Genomic DNA, 12,924 nt, shown 5'->3' with positions numbered 1-12,924 from the left:
AGATAGACATCCAGCTGCTCACTCCCCTGCCATTTCCACATACCACAATACTTTGTTTTCTTCAGATTATGATCCATTCTCTTTCTCAAAAAAAGGTTTAATCTGTCTCCAACACACTCTCAGACGTACAATCCAGATCCTAACCACTAGGTGTAAGAAAGTTTTACCTCTGCATCAATTCTGATTCTTCTGCCAATTATCCAAAATTAGTGTTCTCTGTTCCCAATCTTTCAACCAGTGGAAAATCTATAGTGTCCAGACTCCTGCAAACTTTGAATACTTCAATCAAGTATCCTTTCAACTTTCTCCAAAGAAAATAGTTCCAAGAAATCCAAATAATTAAAATTCCTCATCCCTGGAACTCTTTCCGTGAATCTTTTCTGCTGTTCTCTAATGTCTTCACATCCCTCCTGAAATATCGTGCCCAAAATTGGATCAGTTGAGTCCAAGTCAATATCTTATACTTTTGTACTTAATGCATCCTACTTACAAAATGCAATCCCTATATGCTGTTTCACAGAATCACATAATAATTACAGATCACTAAAGGAAGAATTCACCTAATGCACTCCTTCACCTTCTCCCCAGAGTTCCACATCTTTCTTTTCAGATAATGATGCAATTCTGTCTTTAAAGCCTCGACTGAAGTTGCCTCCACCACACTTTCACTGAGTGTATTCTGGATCCCAACCACTGCATTTTTCATCTTGCCAGTGCATCCTTTGCCAATTATCTGAAATTAGTACCATCTTATTCTCAATCATTCCACTAACAGGAGCAGTTTTCCAAACCTACTCTATCCAGAACTTTATAATTTTGAGAACCTCTATAAATCTCTTCTTAAGCTCTACCCTAAAAGAAACATTCTTCCATCTACTTATTCCACTTTCTCAACTTGCTTTGCCCATCTCAATGATTTTTACACACACTGCCTTTATTTTATACTGCCATCATTCATTTTTTCCTACTGAATGGCATATCAGGGTTCACCACAATAAACTGCATCTGTCATATATTCACTATTCTATTAGTCTGTCTCTATCCTCTTGAAATCTCTTTACATGCTCCTCATAGTTCACAGTACTTCCATGTTTTGTGTTACCAATATATTTTGAAATTATGCTTTGTATACCTAACTCAATGCCATTAATATAGATCAAGAAAAACACTGATTCTAGTAGAAAAGCCCTTATATCGTCTTTCAGTCCATTATCTTGCTCTCCCCTTCCTATCATTCACCTTTGTAAGTTTGCTGCTACTGTCCTTTTTACTCCCTGGCCTTCAGCTTTGTTCATAAGCCTGTTATGCTGTACTTCTGGAAGTCTATCTACACCACATTAACTGTGTGACAATCATCAACTTTGTCTGCACCCTCATCAAAAACTCAATCAAGTTAGTCGAGTGTTACTTTGCTTAATTAATCCACATTTGTCCTAATATCTGTTAATTTTGCCTAAATTATCATTTCTAAAATGTTCCTGCCACCACGATTGAACCAACTCGCCTGCAGTTGCTAGACTTATCCTTATAACCGTTTATTGAACAAGAATGTAACATTTGCCATTCTGCAGTCCTCCATCTCTCCCCTGCAACTAAGGAGGATTGAATGACTATGGCCTGTGCCACCTCGATTTCCACAATTACTTTTCCAGTTCCCTTGGATACAACTGAACTACCAGTGACCCTTAAACTTGAGGTACAATCAACCTTTCTGATATTTCCTCTTCATAATTTTTTAACCCATTGCGCATTTCAGCTACCTTTTCTTGTCTTGTCTTCTTTTCTGGTACAGATAGTTAGACAGCTAATTTAATACATTAAACTGCATTCTCCTCCTATAAATCCCATTTTTGGTCTCTAAATTGCCCCACATGTCTTTTTTAACCACATTTTTACCACCCAAAGAGTATCCTGAAAGGGGAGAGTGATGACGTAGAGGCCATGGTACATATTGGTTCCAATGACATGGGCAAAGTGAGGAATAAGGTCTTGCCTCAAAAATTCAGGGAGCGAGGCAGTAGATTAATGGTCATAAACGCTGAAGGAAGCATCTTAGAAAAGCAAAAAGAGGGGGTAATGAAAAAGAACTTGCAAACAGTATTAGAGAGAATCAAAAGATATTTTATAAATACATTAAAGGGAAGAGTTTAACCAGGGAAAGAATAGGGACCATTAAGAACCAAGGGGGCAACCGCATGTGAAGCCACAGGATATTGGAAGAATGTTGAATGAATACTTCTCTTCATTCTTGACTCTGGAAAGGAGAACGTAGGTACAGAATTCAGAAACACAGAATTCAGAAACACAACAATTTGCATAGTTTGACATAGGAAATGGAAAGGTATTGAAGGCTTTGTTGAGCTTGAAAACAGACAAATCCCCTGGCGCAGATGAATTGCACCCCACACTGCTATAGGAGGCAAGGCAGAAAATTGCCGGGGCTCTGACAAAGGGGCTATAATTCTTCTCTGACCAGGGGGAAGTGCCAGAGGACTGGAGGACAGGTAATGTGGTTCCACTTTTCAAGAAGGATGATAGAAATGAACCAGGAAATTACAGAGTGGTCAACAGTAGAGAAACTATTGAAGAAAATTTTGGGGGAGCAAATTATATCCACTGGAAAAGACATGAGTTAATTAGGGATAGTCAGCATGACTTTGTCAGAAGGAGTTCATTCCTAACAAATCTGGTTGAATTTCTCAAAAATGTGACCAAGTTCTGCATAAGGCTTAGTGCATTTGATGTCGTCTACGCAGATTTCAGCAAAGCCTTTGACAAGGTCTCAATGAAGGTAAAAGCACATAGTATCCAGGGTAACTTAGCAAGATGGATCAGAAACTGGCTTAGTAATAGAACACAAAGAGTAGTGGTAGAAGGTTGTTCAAGTGACTGGAGGCTAATTTCCAGTGGTGTACCACAAGGATCAGGACAGCAGCCCTTATTGTTTGTCATAAATGATACAGATGAAAACATGGGGGAAGTGTTAAGCAAATTTGCCAATTACACCAAGATTGATAGGGTTGTCAACAACAAAGATGGCTGTAGGTTGCAGGATGAAACAGGTGGGTTGGTCAGAAGGGCAGACTAGTGGCAGATGGTATTTAACCCTGGTAAGTGCTAGGTGACGAACTTTGGAAGAAGAAACAAGATAAGAAAATATTTAATGAATGGCAGGGCATTAGTTAGCTTAGAGTAACAGAGGGATCGTGGGGTAATTATTCACAATTCCCTGATGTCAGCAGACCAAGTAAATAGGATAGTTAAGAAGGCATATGGGACATTTGCTTTCATCACTTGTGGCCTAGAATATAAAAACAAGAAGATAACCTTGGAGTTGTATAGACAATTAGTTAGGCCACAGCAGGAGTCATCTCACCACTGGAAGGATGTGATAAAACTACAGAGGAGGTTCACTAGGATGTTGCCTGGGATTGAAAAATTGAGCCAACTTGAGATTAGATGGTTTGGATTGTTTTTGTTAGAGCAGAAAGACTGAGAGGAGATATATTTAAGGTATAAAATATTATGAGGGGTATGGACAGGGAGCAGCTGTTCTCCTTGTTTGAGGGGTCAATCGCAAGACGAAATAATGTTAGGGTCACGGGCAGGAAATTCAGAGGAGATTTGGGAAAAAAAACCTGTTCACCCAGTGGGTGATGGGAATCTGCAATGCACTATCCGGGAAGGTGGTTGAGGCCGGAGGCATTACAATCTGTAAAAAATATTTGAGCACTTTAAATATCATAATATTCAAGGATATGAGACAAGTACAGGAAATTAAGATTAGCGCAACTTTAGTGGTAGTTATGTCAGCCCAGACAATATTATCATGGCAATGCCTTGAGGACAATTATTTGAAAAACAACATTAAATTCAAAAAGGATGATGTCCAAGCCAATAGAACTAAGTGGGCAACTCATTCAGACACTGATGCACATTATATGTGGTAAATAGCCTCCCTCTATGCTGGAAGGTTGTACTTAATGTTTAATTCACTTATTTGTTCCTACAATAAGGACAGAAAATAAAGTTGTCTTTTGAAAGATAATAAGCAATTGCATAAAGTATACAACATTAATCCACTCAAATTTGATCTGTAGTTATTTTGCTTCAATATAATGAAAAAGAAAGACTACAGGATATTAAAATACTCACTGTAATAATTGCGCTGAAATGTCTGGTCTCGATCTCCATATTGAAAGCCATAACTTGGAAAATAGTTACCTACATGAAAAATTAATTTAATATGAAATTTAGCATGAATAATTCTTGTCAAAGCTTTTCATCTTGGACTCATTAGAACAATTCACAAGAATACCGACTGTCCTAATGAATGCAAGACAACTTTGTCAAAACGTGTGCTCTTTTCGCAAAATTCAAATTCTATTACCAAACAATAATAAATAACTTTCCAAAATTCTGCAATGTTTAAAGGTTATCTTCATTTAAAAAAAAATATGAAATGTATTAGTTTCTGATTTGTAAAGAGCAATGAACCTAACCCTTACCAACAAAAGACTCCTCAAGTTGAGTCCCTTCCTTTCTCTGTTAACTGCTTCAGAAGATCATGTCAGAAATTGAGTATGCAATGGTCCAATCTGATCACATGGATTTTAGGAATCAAACACCAATAGAGAATTGTGATACCATTAAAGATCTGATAACTGGCAAATCATCCAAGCAAATTCTTGGGATTTATTTTCCTTCAAACAGACAAATGATTCAAGCAGGAATTTCTACCTAAACTTTCCTTCTCTTGTAATTTGAGATTATTGGTTTGTACTTCAAATACCACTAAATTTGGAACACTTAAAGCCTTTTCAATTAATTTAACAGTATCCCACAATACACGATTAACTTTTTTAAAACAAAACAGAATCAGTACCTGCATATATTGAACTTGACATTGACTTAATTAGGTTTCAAAGGTAAATTCCACTGTCAGAAATGTGAAAGAGATGATGGCATAATTATAATGTCACTGGACTGGTGATCCAGAACCCAGATTAATGCTCTGGGGACATGACCTTGAGTCCTACCATTCCACATGGTGAAATTTGAATTCAATAAAAATCTGAAATTTTGAAAAGTTAGCAAAATGGCAACCATGTTTAGGTTGTAAAAATTCAACTGATTTACTCATGCCCTTGAGGAAACGGAATCTTATTTTGACCCTAGGCCTACAACAAAGTAGCTGACTGCCAGCTGGGCAAATGGAAGTGGGCAATAAATGCTAGTGTACCCGCAGGTATCCATATTCCAAGAACAAATAAAACCATTAGCACAATAAAATAGAAGTTTATAAGAAAAACTAAATAACATTAATATAAACCAAACCAAGCATAATAGTTAAAAACACGCACTGAAATAAAATCCCAACAACATTCACTGAACAGATACTCAAAAATGAGAGAAATTTCCATCCCCTTCAAAATCTGTGATTGAAACTTAACTTTTTTTTCCTCTCTTGTGAATTGTGAAATCTTTTCCTTGAACCCTCAGACAACTGAAGTCTTAGCTTTCAACAACTAATGCAGATTTCTGACCAAACATTCCTGGTCTAGAAATTTAACAAAATAAACTCTTCCACTGAGATAATTTATTCCCTTAAATGTCATGAACAACCTTATTCTAAGAGAAACAATACTTGAATCAGATTTCCTGATGAAGGGCTTATGCCCAAAACGTCGATTCTCCTGCTCCTTAGATTCTGCCCGACCTGATGTTCTTTGCCAGCACCACTCTCGACTCTGATCTCTAACATCTGCAGTCCTCACTTTCTCTCTTTAACCCGACCACAGTCAGGTTTACTTTAAACTGCTCAAAAACATTTCAATCTTTGAGTTTTCTAACCTAAACTCAATCCTTCATTATTCTAAATACAAATATAAGGGTTTCAATGTTTTTCTCTCTCCTGACATAAACTCCTACAAAATAAAACTAAATTCCATTAACACTCCACATACTTTAAAATCAGGGTTCGAGAAAGTCTCACCTAGTTACTTACAAAAACCCCTTCACAAAACTACACCAACACCCATGTGCATTAGTTTAAAGTTCAAACTCTTTAAAAATGAGTCACAGCTTTCATCAAAATATTTACAGGTAGTTCTGAAGTTGTGGTCCAGCAAAACATCACTTAATAGAAAATCGCTTAATATAAATAATGGGGCCTATGGGAAAGTGAGGTGAGGGGCAGGCAACCAAAAAATATCATCATGATCCCTCAAAAATCAACCAAACGTCGAACGCAAAGTACAGCACAGCCAGAATGAAGCTTGAAATCATGCTTATTAACGAAGCAAAAGTAAATTTAACACAGTACTTTTTTAAAAAGTAAGAAAGCTGTTCTCTGTACAGTAACTTTCACAGAAAACTTGTCTGCCGGCACCTGACATCGCGCAGGTGCAAACGGCATGAAGACCGGTGCTGACATCGCACGTGCACACAATGGCACAGAGACATCGGCCTGGATATTGCCGAACAGCATGAAGACCGGCACCAATGTTGCGTATGCGTGAAATGACACAAGCATCGCCGCATGTGCAGACCGGCATGGAGACTTTGGCATGGATAGCAGCGTACATGCAGAGCCAAGTGGGCAGATCAATCCCTGCTGGAACCGCGTTGTTGCCAACAGAGGTCAGCATTCTCGAAAATACCGTTCCTGAATTCTTCAGCCATGTTATAGCCAAACCGTGCTTCCAAAATGCATGTTATCCCAGTACTACCTTTATTCTCCAAAGGTCCAATGGCTGAAATACTTTGTAATTTATATGAAACAACTCATAGAAAGACTAACCACTGAGGTTAGAAGCATGTAAACATGTTACAATAATGTAGCAACAAAATAGACAAAAAAAATCAACAGGTAGTAGAAGGGGTGGAATGAATATTGTTACAACGGAGGCGGGGGTGTGTGAACCTTTTCTATTAATTATGCCAAAAATCAGAAAAGCTCCCCTCACCTTGCCTCCTAATCTGTTAAAATATGAGTGACAGAGAACTCCTAAATTCTACTATTTCCCTGTTGCAAACTCCTGGGTCATCTTCTTCCTTTTTACTGTGAGTATGTTTCACATGAAAAGGTACCTTTGATAGAGAGTTAAAAATCACACAACACCAGGTTATAGTCAAACAGGTTTACTTGGAAGCACTAGTTTTTTGAACACTGCTCCTTCATCAGGTGGTTGTGGAGTATAAAACCATAAGACAGAAGTTGTGGAATTAGCTGCCAGAGGAAGAGGGCGGCACGGTGGCACAGTGGTTAGCACTGCTGCCTCACAACGCCAGAGACAGGGGTTCAATTCCCGACTGAGGCGACTGACTGTGTTGAGTTTGCACATTCTCCCCGTGTCTGCGTCGGTTTCCTCCCACAGTCCAAAGATGTGCAGGTCAGGTGAATTGGCCATGCTAAATTGCCCGTAGTGTTAGGTAAAGGGGTAAATGTAGGGGAATGGGTGGGTTACGCTTCGGTGGGTCGGTGTGGACTTGTTGGGCCGAAGGGCCTGTTTCCACACTGTAAGTAATCTAATCTAATCTAAAAAAGGAAGTGATGGAGGCAGGTACAATTGCAACATTTAAAAGGCATTTGGATGGGTATATGAATAGGAAGGGTTTGGAGGGATATGGGCCAGGTGCTGGCAGGTGGGACTAGATTGAGTTGGCATATCTGGTCGGCATGGATGGGTTGGACCGAAGGTTCTGTTTCCATGCTGTATGACTCTAGGACTCTAAACGTTTACAGTGTAATGCAACTGAAATGATATATTGAAAAAGACCTGGATTGGTTGTTGAATTGAATTGAATTGAATTGAATTTATTGTCACGTGTCTCTCACCTAAGTCTCTCATCTTTTAGAATGACCATGTCAGTTTCAGTCCTTTCATATGTAAATTCCATAATTTTTTTTAAAGTTACATTCTCAAGTGAAATTTAACAATACATGCCACGTCAGCTCAGACAATGCATTGAAGGTGTAAGGGTAAAGTCTGTCCGTGTCCCAATGTTCAGACTGATTCTATTCTTAAAAAAGGGATTTACAGAATCTTACATGAATTTGTGTACTTTTTGAGGAGAAAAACGTAATTCTGCAAGTACAAATTCACTCCACAAATGTGGCCAGTGTGTTCTTCATTCCAAAGGGATCTGAATTAATACAACCTATTTGGGATGGCAAACGCTGAAACTTCTTTCGCTTCTCTGATAAAGGTATCTGCCAATAACCACGCTCGAAGTCCAACTCTGTGATGTAAGTGGCTTGACCAACTTTTTCTATACAGTCCTCCAATCACGGTATTGTTTAGGAATCCAATTTGGTTACGCATTGACCTTCCAATAATCCACACAAAATTGTTGAGTCCTGTCAGGTTTGGGAACTAACATGATGAGCGAATGCCATTTATTCAGAATCAATTTGATGATATCTTCATTGAGCATCGCATCCACTTTCTTCTGGAACTGTGTGGCTTTGAGAGGATTAAACCTGTAGGGGTGTTGTTTTATTGGAACATCATTCCCTTTCACCTCATGCATAATAGTGCAAGTCCTCCTCATTTTATCCATGCAAATGTGCTCATACTGCTGCAACAAATTGTTCAACTCTGTTCTTTTCTCCTGAGACAGATAGCTCACAACTTATCCCACTCCTGAAGGACTTCCCTATTATTAAACGTATTTTGAGGTTCATAAACTCCACAACATCTGGATTTGATTCGTCACTCTACAGGGCAGTAGCTAACACCTGTTTCTCCAATTCCCTGTCTCGATTATAGGAAGGTTTCAACATATTCACATGACATACCCGAGACAGTAGTTTTCTGTCCAGCATCATTACCAAATAGTGTACCTGACTCAACTTTTTCTCAATTTGATAGGGACCACTAAACCTGGCTTTGAAGTGATTTCTTATCACTGGTAACAATACTAATATGTCATCCTCATGGGAAAACATCCGAATATTCAAGTTTTTATCTGTCACTTGCTTCATTCTATGCTGTGCCCGCTTCAGGTGCTGTTTAGCTAACTTAGCCACCTGATTTAATCTCTCCCTCACCTCAGAAACAGAATGCAAGTGTGAAATCACCACCTTTGGTCCTATCAATTTTTCTTTAATTAATTTCAAAGGCCTGCTCTCTTCATGCCTGAATATTAACTCAAAGGGAGTGATCTGAATAGATTCATTTGGGGCATTTCTAATGGCAAATAATATGAATGGGATACCTTTATCCCAATCATTCGGGTAATCCTGACAGTATACTCTTAATATGGTCTTCTGGGTCTGATGCCACCTTTCCAAAGCTCCTGGGATTCTGAATTGTACGCACTTGATTTAAAGTGCTGTATGCCTAAGCTGTACATCATTTCCACAAAACAGCTTAGCAGTAAAATTAGAATCTTGGTCTGACTGAATCTCTCTGGGTAGCCCATATTGGGTAAAGAAAGCTACTAACTCCTCCACCACCCTTTTTGCCTTAATACTCCTTAATGCCTCCAGAAATCTGGTAGACACATTCGTTATGCTTAGCAAATACTGGTTCCCACTTTTAGCTTTGGGGAGGGGATTACACGATCAATCATAACCCACGTGAAAGGTTCTTCAAATGTGGGAATTGGCAACAAAGGTGATGGTTTAAAAACTGCCTGTGGCTTATCTACCATTTGGCATATCTGACATGGACAGCAAAATTTAACCACATCCTTGTGCAGTCCAGGCCAATAGAAGTGATTTTGTGCCTTAGCCTGAGCCTTCCTCACACCTAGATGACCTCCTAATGGTAATTCATGTGCTACTCGTAATACTTCCTGTCAGTATGCTACACAGCAACACAATCTGATGGATTTCCGCCCATTTCCCCTAACCTGCTGTGGTCTCCATTTTCATCTTAGGATGCTATCCTTCAGATAATGTCCCTCAGGAATACATTCTGATTCCTTTTCTGAGTATGCATCAACATATATATCCATCTTTTATTGTCTCAAGTAACAAAGAACAAAGAAAATTGCAGCACAGGAACAAGCCCTTCGACCCTCCAAGCCTGCGCTGATTTAGATCCTCTTATCTAAACCCGTCGCCGATTTTTCAAAGATCTGTAATCATCTGCTCCCTGCACATTCATATATCTGTCTAAGTACATCTTAAATGACGCAATTGTGCCCGCCTCTACCACCTCCGCTGGCACTGCATTCCAGGCACCCATCATCCTCTGTGTAAAGAACTTTCCTCACAAATTCACCCTAAACTTTTCCCCTTTCACCTTGAACTTGTGACCCTTAGTAATTGAGTCCCCCACACAGGGAAAGCATGCCGTCTAACTTCTTGACCACTCTATCAACCTGTGTTGCCACCTTCAGGCCAAAACGGACCTTAATACCCAGATGTCTCTCTTTATCAATTTTCTCCAGGGCTTTTCCAGTTACCATTTGGTTCCTTCTTGAATTGATAGTCACCTTCACTATCTGCAACTCCACCAAAATTAGTCATTTGCACACTTGCTAATCAGACCACCTATATCTTCCTCCAGATCATTTATGTATATCACAAACAATAGTGGTCCCAGCACAGATCTCAATGGAACACCACTGGTCACAGTTCTCCATTTTAAGAAATTCCCTTCCACTACTACGCTCTGTCTCCTGTTGTTTCCTTTTTCCTCTTAACTAGTCTCACAATTTCACCTGTCATCCATGGTTCCCTAATCTTGCCATTTCTACCCCTCATTTTCACAATAATATGTCTGCCCTGCAATCTGATCAATCTCTCTTTAAACGTTTCCCACATATCAAATGCGGATTTACCCTCAAACAGCTGCTCCTAATCCACATTCCCTAGCCTCTGCCGAATTTTGGTATAGCTGGGCTTTCCCCCAATTTAGCACACTTCCTTGAGGAACACTCTCATCTTTGTCCATGAGTATTCTAAAATTTACAGAATTGTGATCACTATTCCCAAAGTAATCCCCTATTGAAACTTCTACCACCTGGCCAGGCTTACACCCCAACACCAGGTTAGTATGGCACCTTCCCGAATTGGACTATTTACACACTGCTCCATAAAATCCTCCTGGATGATCCTTACAAATTCTGCTCCATCTAAACTTCTAATACTAAGTAATAGCAATAGCATCATACTCCCAGCCCTAAACTCATCTGCCTTACCCACTACACTTTCTGCATTAAAACAAATGCACTTCAGTCGACCTGTCCCTTGCATTCATCATCCGGTCCTTGCCTACTCTTCCCCTTAATCATGCTAACCTCATTATTTAGCTCCTTACAGGCTTTTAGTTACTACCTCCTTACTGTCCACTAACTACTCATTTGGTTCCCATCCCCCTGCCAATTATTTTAAAACCTCTTCAACAGTGTTAGCAAATGTACCCCCAGAAACTAGTTCCAGTCCTGCTCATGTGTAGACCGTCCAATTTGTAATAGTCCCACCTCCCCCAGAAGCAATCCCAAACTCCCAAAACTCTGAACATCTCCTTCCTTCACCATCTCCCAAGTCACTCATACCTCCTGCCTATTCTTTCATTTCTATTCTGACTAGCACGTGGCACTGGTAGCAATCCTGAGATCACTACCTCTTTTAACTTGGCTCCCAACTCCCTAAATTCTGCTTGTCGGACCTCATTCCATTTATTACCAATATCACTGGTGCCGATATGCATCACGGCATCTTTCTGTTGTAAGTCCATTAGCCTTTCAGGATTAAACACCTCTGCCTGATCTACTACCTGTTCAGGTTTTTCCTGTACTATTACATCAAGCAGGGTGTCAGCAATCTGAACCCCAATTCCTTTGTCTTTCTCTTTAGTCTTTCCTTCTTGCTGTGACTTACGACAGTTGGATCCTGTTACTACACAGTCTGGAAAAAATTCTAGAGTATTTGTCTTTTACCTCTTCGGATCCCTGGTTTTCCTTTGGCTTCTCCACCACAATGGGCGTCACACCTTGGATCCTACCAGGTCATTCCCAAGAACAAACTGTATTCTTGAAACTGACACTCTGTCAATCTCTCCCACTGTTACTTCCTCAGTCATGATTTGGTTCTCCAACCTGATCTTATACAGGTGAATATTAAATTTCTATCCATCAACTCCACAAATTACCACTCTGTCGGGTAACATGTCAGAATGAGTGCTACTTTTCAAGAGTGATTAGCTCCATTATCTCTCAAAATTGCATCTCTTTTCCCTTCTCCCCCTGTTCTTCCTAAATAAACTTTACCACAGAGGTTATGTCTTTGTAGAGATCAGGCACTAACTCAATATCCAGCCTCTGCCTAGGCTGTGCACTCTCCTGCAGCTCCTCAACTTTTCTTGGGGTTTCCTTTACTACTTTCTGATCCCGCTGCCTTAGCCTATTTTACCACATATTTTCCCACAGTGCGTTTCTTCATTGACCAGCACTCTGACTTTTTCTGTCTACCTTACCACAGCAGAAACACCTGAGGCCTTTCACTATCTTTTCACCCTCTTAAGGTTCTTTTTTCACCTATGGTAAACTATTCCCAGTGTGATCCACTCATTGTTTTGTAGTGAAGGAGGTCCTCTTCTCCCAATTTCTATCCCTCATAGGATGAAATTCCTGCCTGAAGCTAAATTTCACCTTATGTACTATTGCTTATTCATCTGCCATCTCTGTCGCACCTCTCACTTCTTGAACTTCCTGTTCATCCACATAGAGTCATAGAGATGTATAGCATGGAAACAGACCCTTCGGTCCAACCCGACCAGATATCCCAACCCAATCTAGTCCCACCTGCCAGCAACCGGCCCATATCCCTCCAAACCCTTCCTATTCATATACCCATCCAAATGCCTCTTAAATGTTGCAATTGTACCAGCCTCCACCTCTTCCTCTGGCAGCTCATTCCATACACGTACCACCCTCTGCATGAAAGAGTTGCCCCTTAGGTCTCTT

General features: G+C 39.9%; 1 protein-coding gene across 1 annotated transcript in view; it reads right to left on the bottom strand.

Annotated features, from left to right (window-relative positions):
• Positions 1–12,924, bottom strand: part of LOC122558127 (mucin-6-like) — a 187,827-nt gene that overhangs the window by 144,515 nt on the left and 30,388 nt on the right. The window contains exon 3 of the mRNA XM_043706446.1: positions 4,156–4,224. Coding sequence (XP_043562381.1) covers positions 4,156–4,224 — 69 coding nt within the window. The remainder of the gene's footprint in view (positions 1–4,155; positions 4,225–12,924) is intronic.

This window comes from Chiloscyllium plagiosum, chromosome 16, assembly GCF_004010195.1.
Source record: "Chiloscyllium plagiosum isolate BGI_BamShark_2017 chromosome 16, ASM401019v2, whole genome shotgun sequence".
Taxonomy (NCBI): domain Eukaryota; kingdom Metazoa; phylum Chordata; class Chondrichthyes; order Orectolobiformes; family Hemiscylliidae; genus Chiloscyllium; species Chiloscyllium plagiosum.
This window is presented reverse-complemented; position numbering and strand designations above follow the sequence as displayed.